Raw genomic sequence first — 13,573 nt, forward strand, 5'->3', positions numbered from 1 at the left:
GTCTCGAACTCCTGATCCCAGGTGATCCACCTGCCTCGGCCTCCCAAAGTACTGGGGTTACAGGCATGAGCTACCACACCCAGCCAAATGAGGTCTCTTATATGTAGACTTCTTACAACAAAGTCTAGTACATAGCAAACACACGCTAAGTGTTACTTGTAATGATTCTCTCTGGCAGGAAGCATATAGGAGAGCAAAGAGAAAGATTTTATGGAAAACAAGGTATTTCTTTAAGAAGTGATTCTGTGGACCTAATTCTAGGCTCTTACTTGGTGTAGCTATAACAAACGACTATAGGATGGTAGGGGCCGTGGCGAGGGAGGGCTGAGGTCAGGTGAGGCTGCCCAAAAGAGTTCTGCTCACTCACACGTGGCCACCCTGGCACTGACGGGAATGCTCTTCTTGTTCTCCAGGATGGCGAATACCCGGATAAAGTACTCCACACCAGGCTCCAGCTCCCGGATGATGGTGGACGTCTGGTCCCCGGGCACACGGAACTGCATTTCCAGGCCGCCCTCGTGGGTGGGCGTGTACACGACAAGGTACTCCGTGACCCGCATCTCATTGTCCCAGGCCAGGTTGACCGTCTCTTCCGTCACTTCTGTCACGATGAGGTCTTTGGGAGGAGACACTGGCAGGAATAACAAAGGACATCTTGGTTCAACAGTGTGCCCTATAAAATCCCTCTAGGTTTGTTTCTCTTAATCTGTCTCTTCCACCATCAGCCACAGAGGACTGAAGATCTTCCATTGTCTCTAAAATGCAGAAAGCATCAATGACCCCCTGCTGTGATCCATCTTAAGACCTGTGGTGGCTGTTCCTTAGTCCATTTACTTCAGGCTGGAGTCCCAGGTCAGCCATGTGCCTTTGGTGTTCCAGCCTCTCTAACTTTCTCTACTCCCTGGGTCTTAGTTCAGATGCAGGCCGTTGGGATGGGAAAGTGCAGTCTTAGCCTGACTCCCTGTTCTGAACCCAGTTACATGTCCCTAGCAGTGGGATGGTATTTTGGGCTCATCTGATCCAACGTTCTTATTTTACAGATGTGGGTAAGGCAGAATGACTTGACCAAGTTTGCTCACTTCATCAAGTTTAGAACTTAGATCTCCTCCCTGCCAGCCTGGTGTTCTTTCCAACCAGGCTTCCCTGCTTGGGCCCCATTGAATGCAATGCCATTTATTTATGTCTAGATACCAGTAACTTTAGTAAAGGCAAAAATTTTCCATTATGACAATTATAATATGGGTGGAAGAGAGAAGTACAAAGAAGACACTCATTAAACATGGGCATTATTTTTCTCTCCTGTGTTTTCATTTAACCAGGGTTTACTGAGCATTTACTATGTGCTAGACCGCACACTAACTGCTAGAAATAGTGCCCTTTTAAGGATAAGGAGCTTACAGACTTTAGGATTAAAAAAAACAATAAAAAACAAAAACAAAACCAGTAACAAAAGACAATTAAAAGGCAGGCAATCTTGTGGATAATAGGCATTTTGTCTTTAGCTGAGTATGCATTTGAAATAGTTGTTTTTATGTAATGTCACTGCATATTCAATTTAGCTGATTTTTTTAAGACCATTCAAATAAAGAGATTTTGTTTACTGTTGGTTTGATGTCAGTGGAGAGTAGGAAGGAAAGCTAATGTTTAGCAAAAGAGAGGTTATTTCTTTACCTCATCTTGGATAATAGATGTTAAACTCCTGTAGATGAGTTAGGCAGACTCGAATACCAGCTGTGATGTGTCAGCTGTGTCCCTGAGACAATTATATTACCTCTCTGAGCCCTTCAAGCCCTTAAACAGGTCACCTTGTAACAACTGCATGACAGGGCCCCCTTAAAGAGTCATTATGGGGGTGTGTTTAAATGGATATATTGATATGTACGAAGAATCAGTGTGTATGTATGTTTATAAATCTAAACGTAGTTTTCCACCCCACACTAGGTGTCCACTCCATCACAGCCATCATCATGCTGGTCCGTGCCCTGGGACTCACCCTCTGAGCAGTCTTCTCCGGTGTAGCCCTCATTGCAGATGCAGCGGCCTGAGACGCACTGCCCCAAGTTGCTGCAGTCCCTGGGGCAAGAGCGCTGGCCACAATCCAGGCCTGTGAAGCCCTCATGGCAGAGGCACTGGCCATCCTCACAGCGGCCGTGGCCATGACAGTCACTGGGACATCTTTGCTCCTTGCAATCTTTGCCCGTGAATCCTTCATGGCACACGCACTGTCCGTTCACACAGCGACCCTGGCCATGGCAGTCATTCGGACAGGAGCGTTCTGCACAGTCAGGGCCGGAGAAGCCGTCCTCACAGACGCACTGTCCATCCACACAGCGGCCCCTGTTGCTGCAGTCCCTGGGGCATCGGCGATCCCGGCAGTCTTCCCCTGTGTAGCTGTCATCACAGACGCACATGCCATTCACACAGCGGCCGTGCTGGTGACAGTCATTGGGGCAGCTCATGTCACTGCAGTCATAGCCCTTGAAGCCTTGCTCACATACACATTTTCCCTGGACACAGCGGCCCCGACTGTGACAGTCATTGGGGCACCGCAGCTGGCTGCAGTCCTCCCCAGTATAGCCCTCATCACACACGCACTGCCCATTGACACAGCGGCCATGGCCACTGCAGCCATTGGGACACTTGAGCTCCCCGCAGTCAGCTCCCGTGAAACCATCATCACATTCACACCGCCCGTCGACACAGTGGCCATGGTTATGACAGTCAGCTGGACACCTCTTCTCACTGCAGTCCACACCGGCAAAGCCCTCATCACACACACACTGCCCCTCCTCGCACCGGCCGTGGCCGTGGCAGGCATGTGGGCAGGTGAGTTTCCCACAGTCTTCACCTGTGAAGCCTTCTTCGCAGTAGCAGGTGCCATTGATGCAGCGGCCCCGGTCGAAGCAGTCGTTGGGACAGATGAGCTCACTGCAGTCCTCGCCCGTGAAGCCCTCATCGCACACGCACTCATTCTCCACGCATCGCCCACGGTTGTAGCAATTGTTGAGACACAGAGGCTTGCTGCAGTCATCGCCTGCAAAGCCATCGTGGCACACACACCAGCCATCTACACACGTGCCATGCTCCTCACTGCAAGGCACCGGGCAGACTTCCCGGCTGCAGTCAGCCCCAGAGTAGCCTTCGAAACAGATGCAGACTCCATTCACACACCTGCCCTGGTCACTGCAGTCGCTGGGGCAAGCCAGCTGGCTGCAGTCCTCACCCGTGAAGCCCTCATCACAGATGCACTGCCCATCAATGCACTGGCCTCGAAGGTGACAGTTGCCTGGACATTCGGGCTCAGAGCAGTTGGGGCCTTTCCAGCCAGATTGGCAGACACAGCCACATCCTTCAGTGCTAAAATTTCCCCGACCGCTGCAGAAGGGCCTGGTGTCCACACGGCCTGCAACAAAAGAAATAAGTTCTCAGCCAGGTTCAACAGCCACATTTCTTGGTATCTACCCAGGGCACCCAGAATCAAATTCAGCTGAAGGATCGTTGCACCCTCAGGCTCCATGTGGCTTGATAACCAGTTGTTTAGTGTGTGAAATCAGATGAGACTCACATCCACTTACACCAGGTAGGAATTCATAATATGGACTCCCCGAAATGATAGGCTTGTATGCAAAGACAGTGTGTGATTATGTGTAGGTGTGTGTGTATTTCTACCCTCAGGGAGTGGATTCTTAGTTTTTGCCACATTTTCAAGAAGTCTTACAAGCCTTGTGATGATTATGAGTCACTGCCTTCTGGAATGCATTATGCTGGGCTATGTTATTTCTTTAGAGCCTCGTCAAGACCAGGCACATAAAAGATGCCCAAGAAATAGTTGTTGAACTGAATATAATTCTGACTTTTTGATTCAATATCTATGCCACATTTGGGAAGGGATTTAGACTATCTGGAGCTCAGTTTTCTTATAGGTGAAGTTGGGCCAACAGCGCACTTCCCTGGGGTATATCTGAGTTAAGTGAACACATTAAGAGCTCACTTTTGTGTCCTTGTAATTTTTTCTGTTTTCTTTTCCAAAGTATTTTTGTGGAAGTTTGGCTCAAGTTGGTATGTGGGTTTATATAACCAAAACATTCTAATTTTCCACAACTAAATTGAGGTAGCTAAAGTGTGGCTTTCTGATTCTCTATGAACACCTTTCAGTTTGCCTCTGTCCCCAGAAAAGTATCTGCCTTTATCTTCTTTTTCTTTCTATCCTGAAGGCTAATTGGAGGTCAATGTGAAGAATGTGGGGTCAAGGTTGACATTACTTCAGCCCCTTGAGGCCTAAATATTGCCTTAGCTCAGTTTGCAGAAGTCACTGGTCTGATCTCCATGAAGCTTAAGGGGAAGAAAGAAAACTCACTTCTATAGTTTCTGAACTAGAACGTACTCACTCTACATTCTCTGTACCTACAAACAGCTGTATTAATATATTTCATCTCCTTCTTGAAAGCAGGAAGAAAGAAAGTTTTTTTAAAAGCTGATTTGTAAAGTGAGAATCTAAATCTGTACTATTTGGTGGCCTGGGCCACATGTGGTTATTAGGCATTGAAACATGGCTAGTCTGAATTGAGATGTGCTGTAAGTGTAAAATACACATCGGATTCCAAATAGTATAAAATAATGGACTGTATAATATCCATTAATAATTTTTACACTGATTTCAGGCCGAAAAAAAATATTTTGGCTATGTTGAATTAAATAAGAGATGATTAAAATTATGTTTACCTGTTTCTTTCTCCTTTAACGTGACCACTAGAAAATGTAAGATTACATGTGTCTCATATTTTCATTAGACAGCACTGCTTTAAGCGATCATTTTAAATCACTACTTAGCATTATTCCTACTGTGTATTCTCATCTGCATTTTTCTAGGGAGTTGACAGTGTGGAAGATAAACTTATGTCTAAAGAAAATGTTTTTAAAAATCTCCTAGACACCTAGAGCCTGTCCTGCAGAGCCGTAAGAGTATTTCACTTAGGGTGGTTTGGTCTACTCTTGAAATAATTGTTGAAGAACATTTTGGTAATTTTTTTCTGAGTGGCAGAAACAGAGACTTTCAGCTCTGATTTGAAGTTGTTGAAACTCCTGTAGTTTTATCAACTTTAGTATTGGAGATAAAGACATAGTTCAAAAGCAGCAAAATTCCTTGAAATGGGATGCATGTGGACACAGGGCATCCATGGGAGAGTATGAGCTCTGGAGACACACAGGTACATGCAAAGCCCCTATCTCTCTCTCTCTTTTTTTTTTTTTTTTTTTTTTGAGGTGGAGTTTCGCTCTGTCACCCAGGCTGGAGTGCAATGGTGTGATCTTGGCTCACTGTAAACTCTCCCTCCCGGTTTTGAGTGATTCTCCTGCCTCAGCCTCCTGAGTTGCTGGCATTATAGGCATGTACCACCACACCCAGCTAATTTTGTATTTTTAGTAGAGATAAGGCTTCACCATGTTGGTCAGGCTAGTCTTCAAATCCTGACCTCAGGTGATCCACGTACCTTGGTCTCCCAAAGTACTGGGATTACACCAAGCCTGGCTTAAGCCCATATCTCTTATTACTCTTCCTATCATCTTGTGCCAGTGAGTTAATGCCTTTGAGTTTCATTTCTTTGATCTGCAGATGTCTTATCTTTCCTTATCTAACCTTTACCTTAAAGTGGCTTCTGGGAGGATTAAATGAGATAATATGACAGTGCCTGTTACACAGAGGTAGCTTAACTCATGATTGTCATTATAATAGCTATTACATTGGAGCTTTTTCCTAATTTTTATAGGCTCAGCACTATCACAGGCAGCACTGTGTATTTGTAAGAATACTGAGATGTAAGGAACTCAACTCCTTATTGCAGGACCTTCAGGAATCCCATCCTCCTTCTTGGCCTCAGTTTCTCTATTTGTACAACGAGGTAATGGGGTCACATCAGTACCTATCAGAGTGCTCTCTGGAACAGAAATTTCATGGCATATTCATAGGTTTTGGGGTAGAAAGTGGGTAGATTTCATGGTCAAATACATTTTAGAAACTTATAATTAAGGTGAAATAGGGTTTTTCAAAGCAGGACTTCTTGGAGCCTGAAAACCCCTCTGAGAAACAGTTGTTGCCAGGACTCCTCCAAGCAGGAGAGAGATGGTTACAGTGTCCACATTTATTTGAACGTGAAATCTCTTTGTAATGAACACTCTGGGAAGCTAGTTTTCTAGTGAGCCCACTTTGAAAGCAAGCGATGGATGCTGCTATGCTTATTATTTCTCCACATTTGCACAGCGTGGGACTGGGTGGGCTGCCAGCTCATACCTGTGGCGGGCTGGAGACAGCAGCCAGCTCCTGCACTACATTGCTCCCTCAGGGAAGACACCAGGTTCTCCAGCTCCTCCAGTCTGCTCAGCAGCTCCTTAACATCGGGGGCTGCGGCACAGCCACAGGCCCGGCGAGGAATGTTGATGCGATGTGTGAAGACAATCTGGTTTTCCCCATCCACTGTGTGCTCCTGGAAGCTTTCACTGGGCTCTGAAGGTAGGGTCAGGTCTTTCTCCCCACTGGGTGACTCCAGATCCACTGAACACTGAGATCCCACTGGCAGCTTGATGTTGTAGACATGGTTAAACACCACTGGCTGGTTCTCCTCTGGCAGGGTGACATTCACCCCACTCTGTCGCTTGTGCCGGATGACTTTCTTGAGGACCCCGCCTTCAGTAGGGAGGGCAAGCAAAGCAAGAAAGACACCTGCCAACAACTGAGTCATGGCCCCCATGGTGGAGGTGGGTTTGGCTGGGCGTTGCCGGGGTTCTAGTGTTCCAGGGTGTCCCACTCTCAGCAGAATTTGAGATTTAGAAGCACAGAGTAGACTCCAAATCAGTTGTCCCTGATCTTGAAAGAATTATCTTCTACAAGCAAAGACGACAAAAAAAAATTATGAGTATCTACTATTGAATATATTGAATATCTATAATTCAAACAAATTTTGATTTTATATCCCTGTATTTGAAGCTTTCCTGATAATCTTTCATTATATACCCTTGTAAGATCATAAAATGGTCTCTAAAAGAACTTTGTCACTTGAAGGAATGATTTCACTCACTATTCAACTTCTGGAAACTTAGGGAGGCAAAAATAGAAAAAGTAAAATATTGGAATAAGACAGATATAGGTTTGTATCTGGCTGTAGCTCTGGTTCCTTGGACAAATTATGTAAGTTTTCTTTCCTTTATTTCACTTTCTATATAGTGAAGATCATAACCGCTAATGACAGGGTGAAAAGAATGATGTAGAAGTTATTTGTGTATTCATTAGTTCCCTTAATATTTACTACATCCTCTGAATAAATTATAGTGTTATAAAGGCCCTAGTTCCGGTAGATGTTCAGTAACTCCTGCCTCATATTACTGATGCTCAAAACTGACTTTCACACCATCTGCTGGTTGTCTTCTGTCAAGAGGCAGAGGTTAAAATAAAGGACTCCAGGAAGCAAACTGAGCTTTAATCCCAGCCGAACTTCTTACTAGTTATGTGACTGTCAGCACAGCATTCAATCTACTTCTCTGCACCTCCATTTCCCTGCTCCTTGATTTATTTTCAAAACCTTCAAATGTCCAGTTTTTAGAAGAACCTGACAGCATATTCCTGAACCAGTCATTTAAACTGAGGTTCACAGCTCAGAAAGCATGTCCAAGAGCCTCTTATGTCTCTTCCAATCAATGAGCACTTAGAGGATTTTTACAGAGGTCTGTGGGTGGTAGAAATAAATATAAGACCAAGTATATACCCTCAGGGGACTTACCAATAGAATTAAGAAGAAAAGAGAATTATCCATTCAGTACTTAGAGAGCAAATCAAGAAAGAATGCATAGGATTTGTTTTGTGGTATAGCATATAACCACCTAAAGTTTTTGAAAATAAAAAGGAAATAAAGAGAATGGTGGGGCATAGCTTATGGGACACGGAGGGTAAAATTTAAGCTGAGCTGTAAATAGTGAGAAGAATTAGATGGAAATAGATTATGGAGGAGAATATGCTACCATGAAGCACTTCTCACTTTGCCAAGTTATCTTATTCATCTGTCTTAGAGCTATTCACCTGTATGGGCAATCAGGTGGCAGAGAAAAGGGGATTTGTCAGAGGCAGTTGAGAAACTGAGTAAAGACAGGAAGAAATGGTAGTTATAATATTCACTAACACAATGCCAGGGAGGCATGTGAGAATGATCTATACATCATATGAAGTCATTCATGGGTTTCCTTAATTAGGAAATGCACCTGAATAAAGTTCAAAAGATAATTGAAGAGCTGTCTGTTTTTTGTTGTTGGTTGGTTGTTTTTTGAGATGAAGTCTTGCCCTGTTGCCCAGGCTGAAGCATAATGGCACGATCTCAGGTCACTGCAACCTCCGCCTCCCAGGTTTAAGTGATTCTTTTGCCTCAGTCTCCTGAGTAGCTGGGATTACAAGTGCATGCTGCCATGCCTGGCTAATTCTTGTATATTTTTTTTTTTTTCAGTAGAGATGGGGTTTCACTGTGTTTCCCAGGCTGGTCCCAAACTCCTGAGCTCAGGCAATCCACCCACCTCGGCCTCCCAAAGTGCTAGGATTACAGGTGTGAGCCACCATGCCCAGCTGGTATTTGGTTTTTAACACGTCATTTACAAATTGACATTTCCCCGTGCCCATACTATTCTTATACTTGCACATTGTAAGTTAGTTATTATGCCAATTCGCTGTGGTACTTGGATTGCTCAGCCTATAAGAAGGCTTTTAACTTTTTTCCAGAAAGATTTTATCCTAGTAATAGAAGGCATCAGCATGATCCCAAATGACCACCTTCTTCCTCACGACTGAAAGCCTTGCAAAACTTAAGAGAGGAATTGTGGCAGGGAAAACTGAACTAGAATGTACCACATTCTAGTTATATTCTTATTGACACTTTACTAACTATCCCTGTAATATCTACTTAGGGCATCTTCTCCCTAGTTAGACAAAACAAAAACTAACAAACAAACAAAAAAATCAAAGAAACAAAAACCACCCAACCTTCCTGTGAGTGTGCTTTCTCATTGAAATTAGCTTTTTAATAACAATGTGTGGGTCTGCAATGTAGGTAATGCCACCGAATGAAGATTATTATAAAAAAGGAGACTTGGCATGTTCTCTTCTTTCAAACCAATTTGGCTATCTTATTTGTTTATTGGACAAATATTTATTGGTTGCATATCTAGTAGAATGGCTGCTCTGACTCTCTTCACCTTCACAAAGTCCTTCTTTCCTACCCCTTTCCCATCGATTCTTAGCTTTTTTTTAAAATTTTTTTTTGAGAAAGGGCCATGGGCCAAGCTTGAAATGTTTTTGGACTTCTACCCAACACTTTTGTGTGTGTTGCTAAATGACTTAAATTTCCATCTAAAAAGCCATTATAGTTGCCGATTGAAACTCCAAGGCAATGAGTTTAGGGTAATAATGACCAGAGTGTGAGTAGAGTGAGGATTTCTCACTGTATATTTAAGAGATGTGCACTGGCACAACCACATGTTGCATCGTTTGGGAAAAGCGTACGTTATTCTTGAGCATTGTGTATTTCCTATTGGCTCACGGTGGTCTGAGGGTAGGTGGATGTTTCTGTACCTTGGGAAAGACTTATTATATTTTAAGTGTTGTAGAAAATGGTTAGGCTTTGGAATTAGGCATACCTGGTTTCAAATGCCACTCGCTAGCCCTGTAACTTTGGCAAGCTACTTACCCTTTCTAAACCAGGAACTCATTTATAACACAGGAGTCAAAACCTTTCCAGAGAAAATGAAGGATTAGAGACCTGTACATGAAGCACCCAGCAGGGTGTCAAGCCCGTAGTAGGCACTCATTAAACAGTAGTTCCTATTTTGTTGCACTCCTGGGAACAAAACCTAACAAGAGTCCGTGCCAATAGCCTCCTTTTGCTTAAGCCTGAGCTTGACCTCCTAGTTGAATACAGTCCTAAACTCAGCAGCAACTTGGATCTAGATCAAAGAGGAGCTGCAGAAATCACTGGTGAGTGAGGAGATAAATTTACTAGAACTAGAAATATTTATATGAGAGAGGGAAAAATAGGGAGAAAATAATGACCTTTAAGAATGTAAAATATCCTCATGCAGACAACTGGCTATTTTATGTCTCTTTTGTGGATGGACCCAGAAATAATTACTTGAGATTGCAGTTGGAGATATTTAGGTTAGACGTGAAGAATCATGTTCTGATAGTAGGACTTTTATAATTTCAGAATGAGCAACTTATTCTACAGAGGCTCTTTAAAAAACACAGACTATAATCTTTATAGTGATCAGCAATAAAAGGTCTGGAAAATATCTTGTAGGAGGAAGGACTACAGAACTAGCCATGTTTATTTTGTAGTTGAGAAAACCAAGGTTGGGTGGAGCAGGGATGCCATGTCTAAATCCTGGCAAAGCGGGCACTGGCTTGTATACACACACACACACACACACACACACACACACACACACACACACACACACTCTCCCCATTTATAATATACTTGCTCCAATTATAATATGTAATATAACATAATATTACATATATTACATATGTAAGTGTGTGTATATCTTTCATGGTGATATTTAAGGATCTGGTAAGTCAATGATTGCAAGAAGGGGCATCAGGAAGAGACATAGCCTTTGCATTAGCTCAAAGTACAGATTTTTGGGGTCACATATCAAGGACAAAGCTATTTTCAAGCTAAGTATGTTGTGCTGCTTTTTGCTCTGCCTCAGCGTATGTATATAATGCAAAATAGTACACACGTGTGTCAGACTTTCCTTTCTCTTTTTATCAACATTAATTTTTAGAGTCAAATGAATACCTGTGAATTACGGAATTGTTTTTGTGAGATGTTCTATGTCTCTCCATCCCTGTCAAGGTCTCAAAAGCAAATTAATCTGGTAAAAATAATCCACAATAAAAACTTCATGAGATAGGAAATTTAAAAAGAGGTAAAACACTTTAAATTGATTGATCTTGAGCTGCTGTGTCCAATATGCCACATGATTACTGAAATTAATTAAAATTAAATGCAATTAAAAATATCATTCCTCAGTTGTTTCACTCACATTTCAAGTAGTTAGGAGCCCGTGTGGCTAGTGGTAACAATATGAGACAGTGCAGATAAAGAACATTTCTCTCACCTAAAGAAGTTTTATTGAGCAGTACTAGTTTAGGGGATTGCTTGTTTTTATTAAGTCCATGGTATAAAATGAGGTAATGGAGACTCAAAGAGATCAAGGAGAATCTATAAGAAAGTTTCGATGTTGTTAAGTTTCTTGACTAATGAAAATGGGTGAGTACCTCAGACACAAGTGCCAGAGGATTAGGGAGGAAAAATGACTTCTTTTTAGCAACTAATTCACTTAACTATAGCAAGCATGTGTGTGCATGGTAGTTTCCATACCTTACATGTTTGAACATATTCAGGGGTGAGTGAGAAACAGTCCTTAAGGCTATGGTCCTTTGCAGATCTGAAGAGATAACTACCCTGTCTCAGGTCTGTATCCTCTCTCTCAACCTTGTCCTTAGGTTAAGAAATCTTTTTTTCTTCCTCCCTCTGCACACCTTAGAGCCTCTTAAGAATCTTCTCCCCATGTCAAACTAAAACCAAGTTGCTACAGGACCCACTCGGGCCATGTCTAACATCTCTTTCTGTCTGCTTCAGCCTCTCCTTAGAAGCTGGAGGAACCTTTCAAAGGCAACTCATGACTCCCATTCCTCTGCTGACCCTGCACTGCTTTGCTCCAGAGTTTTGAGGGCACTCAGTCCATGTCTTTCAGCCATCTAAACATTTCCATTAATGAAGCAGCTGCGTGTGGGGGAGTCTTGTCTCTGCAGTAAAATAAACCTGTGTTAGAATCTAGTTCTATCACTTTAGCAGTTGCTCCCTGTGGCCGTTCCCTTTCCCCGCCTCATCTCCCTGAGGATATGTATGTCTATCTCATAGTGCTACAGGAGAGTGGGCTGAAATGGGAAGACATATGTTAAGTTACTTGCACAGTTCCTGGCACACAGTAGGGGCTTAATATGTGGTAGCTAATGATAACAGCAGCAAAAATAACAACACTGATCAAATAGAGAATAGATCAGAAAGAAAACCTTGTATCCAGAAGGGATGGGGGAATCAGGGAGATACCTTCATGACTATAACAAGTAACAAGAGAGATTGGCCAACTTCATATCCGTTAATGCTCAAAGTGGAGGGAGGCTATATTCTTTCGAGGGGCCCAAGAAAGACATCTCAGAAAAAGTGGCATTTGAGATAAACTTCAAAGATGAGCAAGATTCTGAAAAATGGTTGGATACAACTCCAGCAGGTAGGTTCAAAGGGAAGCCCACAGCACCCTAGAAAAAAGAAGCACCATGAGAAAAGGCAAGAAAGTTGGAATGTGTGGGTGGCAAGGAGAATTAAGAAGATGACTGTAATAATAGCGGCATCTCCTCGTGGGTGCCTGATACTTGCCGAGGTGGTGTAGCACGCAGGGATTATGGAGAGGTCTTGTTCTACTAGGGTATAAAGTAATGCACAGGAAAGCGGAAAGGGAGCGACCACATGGAGTTGGCGGAAGCCATATTGGGAAGGATATAAAAGATCAACATGAAGAGCTGGTACTTAACTCAGTAAGCAATGTGGCACCTCTGTAAGCCTAAGTGCCTGACTGCTCACAGTTAGTCATCTGCTGAGAAGATTGGATAGAATATAGGCTTTAATATTTAGTCTCCCATTCTCCAAATACCTGGTGCATTTATGGCCCCAGACCCCTGCAAAAAAATAAGATAAAAACAATTGTCCTGAAAGCTTTTGGGTGGGGAGGGAAGTGAAGGGCGGGAGAGAGATTAAATGTTAGGCTTTAATCTTATTTCAATTGCCTTGGTATTAAATGTTACCAGTGTTGGATTATTTCTTCAGATTTTGGCATTATAGATTTTTATTTAGAGCATTACTGTGAGATAACAATTGATTTATCAGGTTGGGAAACCAAGGCCAGTATCATGGCAGTCCCAATGGCTTTTTAGCATACGATTTTACACGTGAAAATGCCTCTTGGCTTGCTGTCAAGTCTTTCTTTTTTTCTCTTTTACTAGTAGAGTTGTTTGGTAGCTAATCTTTGGAAGCAGAGGGAATAGAGTAACAGTTATTTTTAGGCACCTCACTGCAGGACAAAGACCATTGCTAGAAGAAGAAATCAACAATCTTTGAATTGTCCTCTCATCACAGCTGGAGAATAAACAATTTCATTTTTAGATAAAGATAAAACTTCCAACTGGCTAGAATCATATTTCAAAGTTAGTTACTCATGATTTCACTTTTAGTAGCTCATGGAGTATATTTATCTTGTTGACTTAAGTATGTAGATGAAATATCCTAGGTTTGGGAGGACATGGAGAATTCCTATTGTTTAGAAATGCAGATGAATTTGTTTACACATCATTTTGGCAACCCATGAGGCAGCTCACACCAAATTTTTCTTCTCACTTATAGGCAAAAGAGTTTTATTGTGCATGGTCTGTCAAGCATAGAGTTGCTTACATGGGCCTTCTTAAATGTCCTAGAAATTCCTC

At 42.7% G+C, this 13,573-nt stretch overlaps 1 protein-coding gene across 1 annotated transcript in view; it reads right to left on the bottom strand.

Moving 5' to 3' along the window:
* LOC108293330 (tenascin) overlaps nucleotides 1–13,573 on the bottom strand; it is a 41,459-nt gene that overhangs the window by 8,397 nt on the left and 19,489 nt on the right. Inside the window, exons 2-4 of the mRNA XM_017514665.2 lie at nucleotides 6,287–6,876; nucleotides 1,994–3,403; nucleotides 368–631 (exon numbers count right to left, since the gene is read on the bottom strand). Coding sequence (XP_017370154.1) covers nucleotides 368–631; nucleotides 1,994–3,403; nucleotides 6,287–6,743 — 2,131 coding nt within the window. The 5' untranslated portion in view covers nucleotides 6,744–6,876. The remainder of the gene's footprint in view (nucleotides 1–367; nucleotides 632–1,993; nucleotides 3,404–6,286; nucleotides 6,877–13,573) is intronic.

This window comes from Cebus imitator, unplaced genomic scaffold (assembly GCF_001604975.1).
Source record: "Cebus imitator isolate Cc_AM_T3 unplaced genomic scaffold, Cebus_imitator-1.0 Scaffold532, whole genome shotgun sequence".
NCBI classification, from domain to species: domain Eukaryota; kingdom Metazoa; phylum Chordata; class Mammalia; order Primates; family Cebidae; genus Cebus; species Cebus imitator.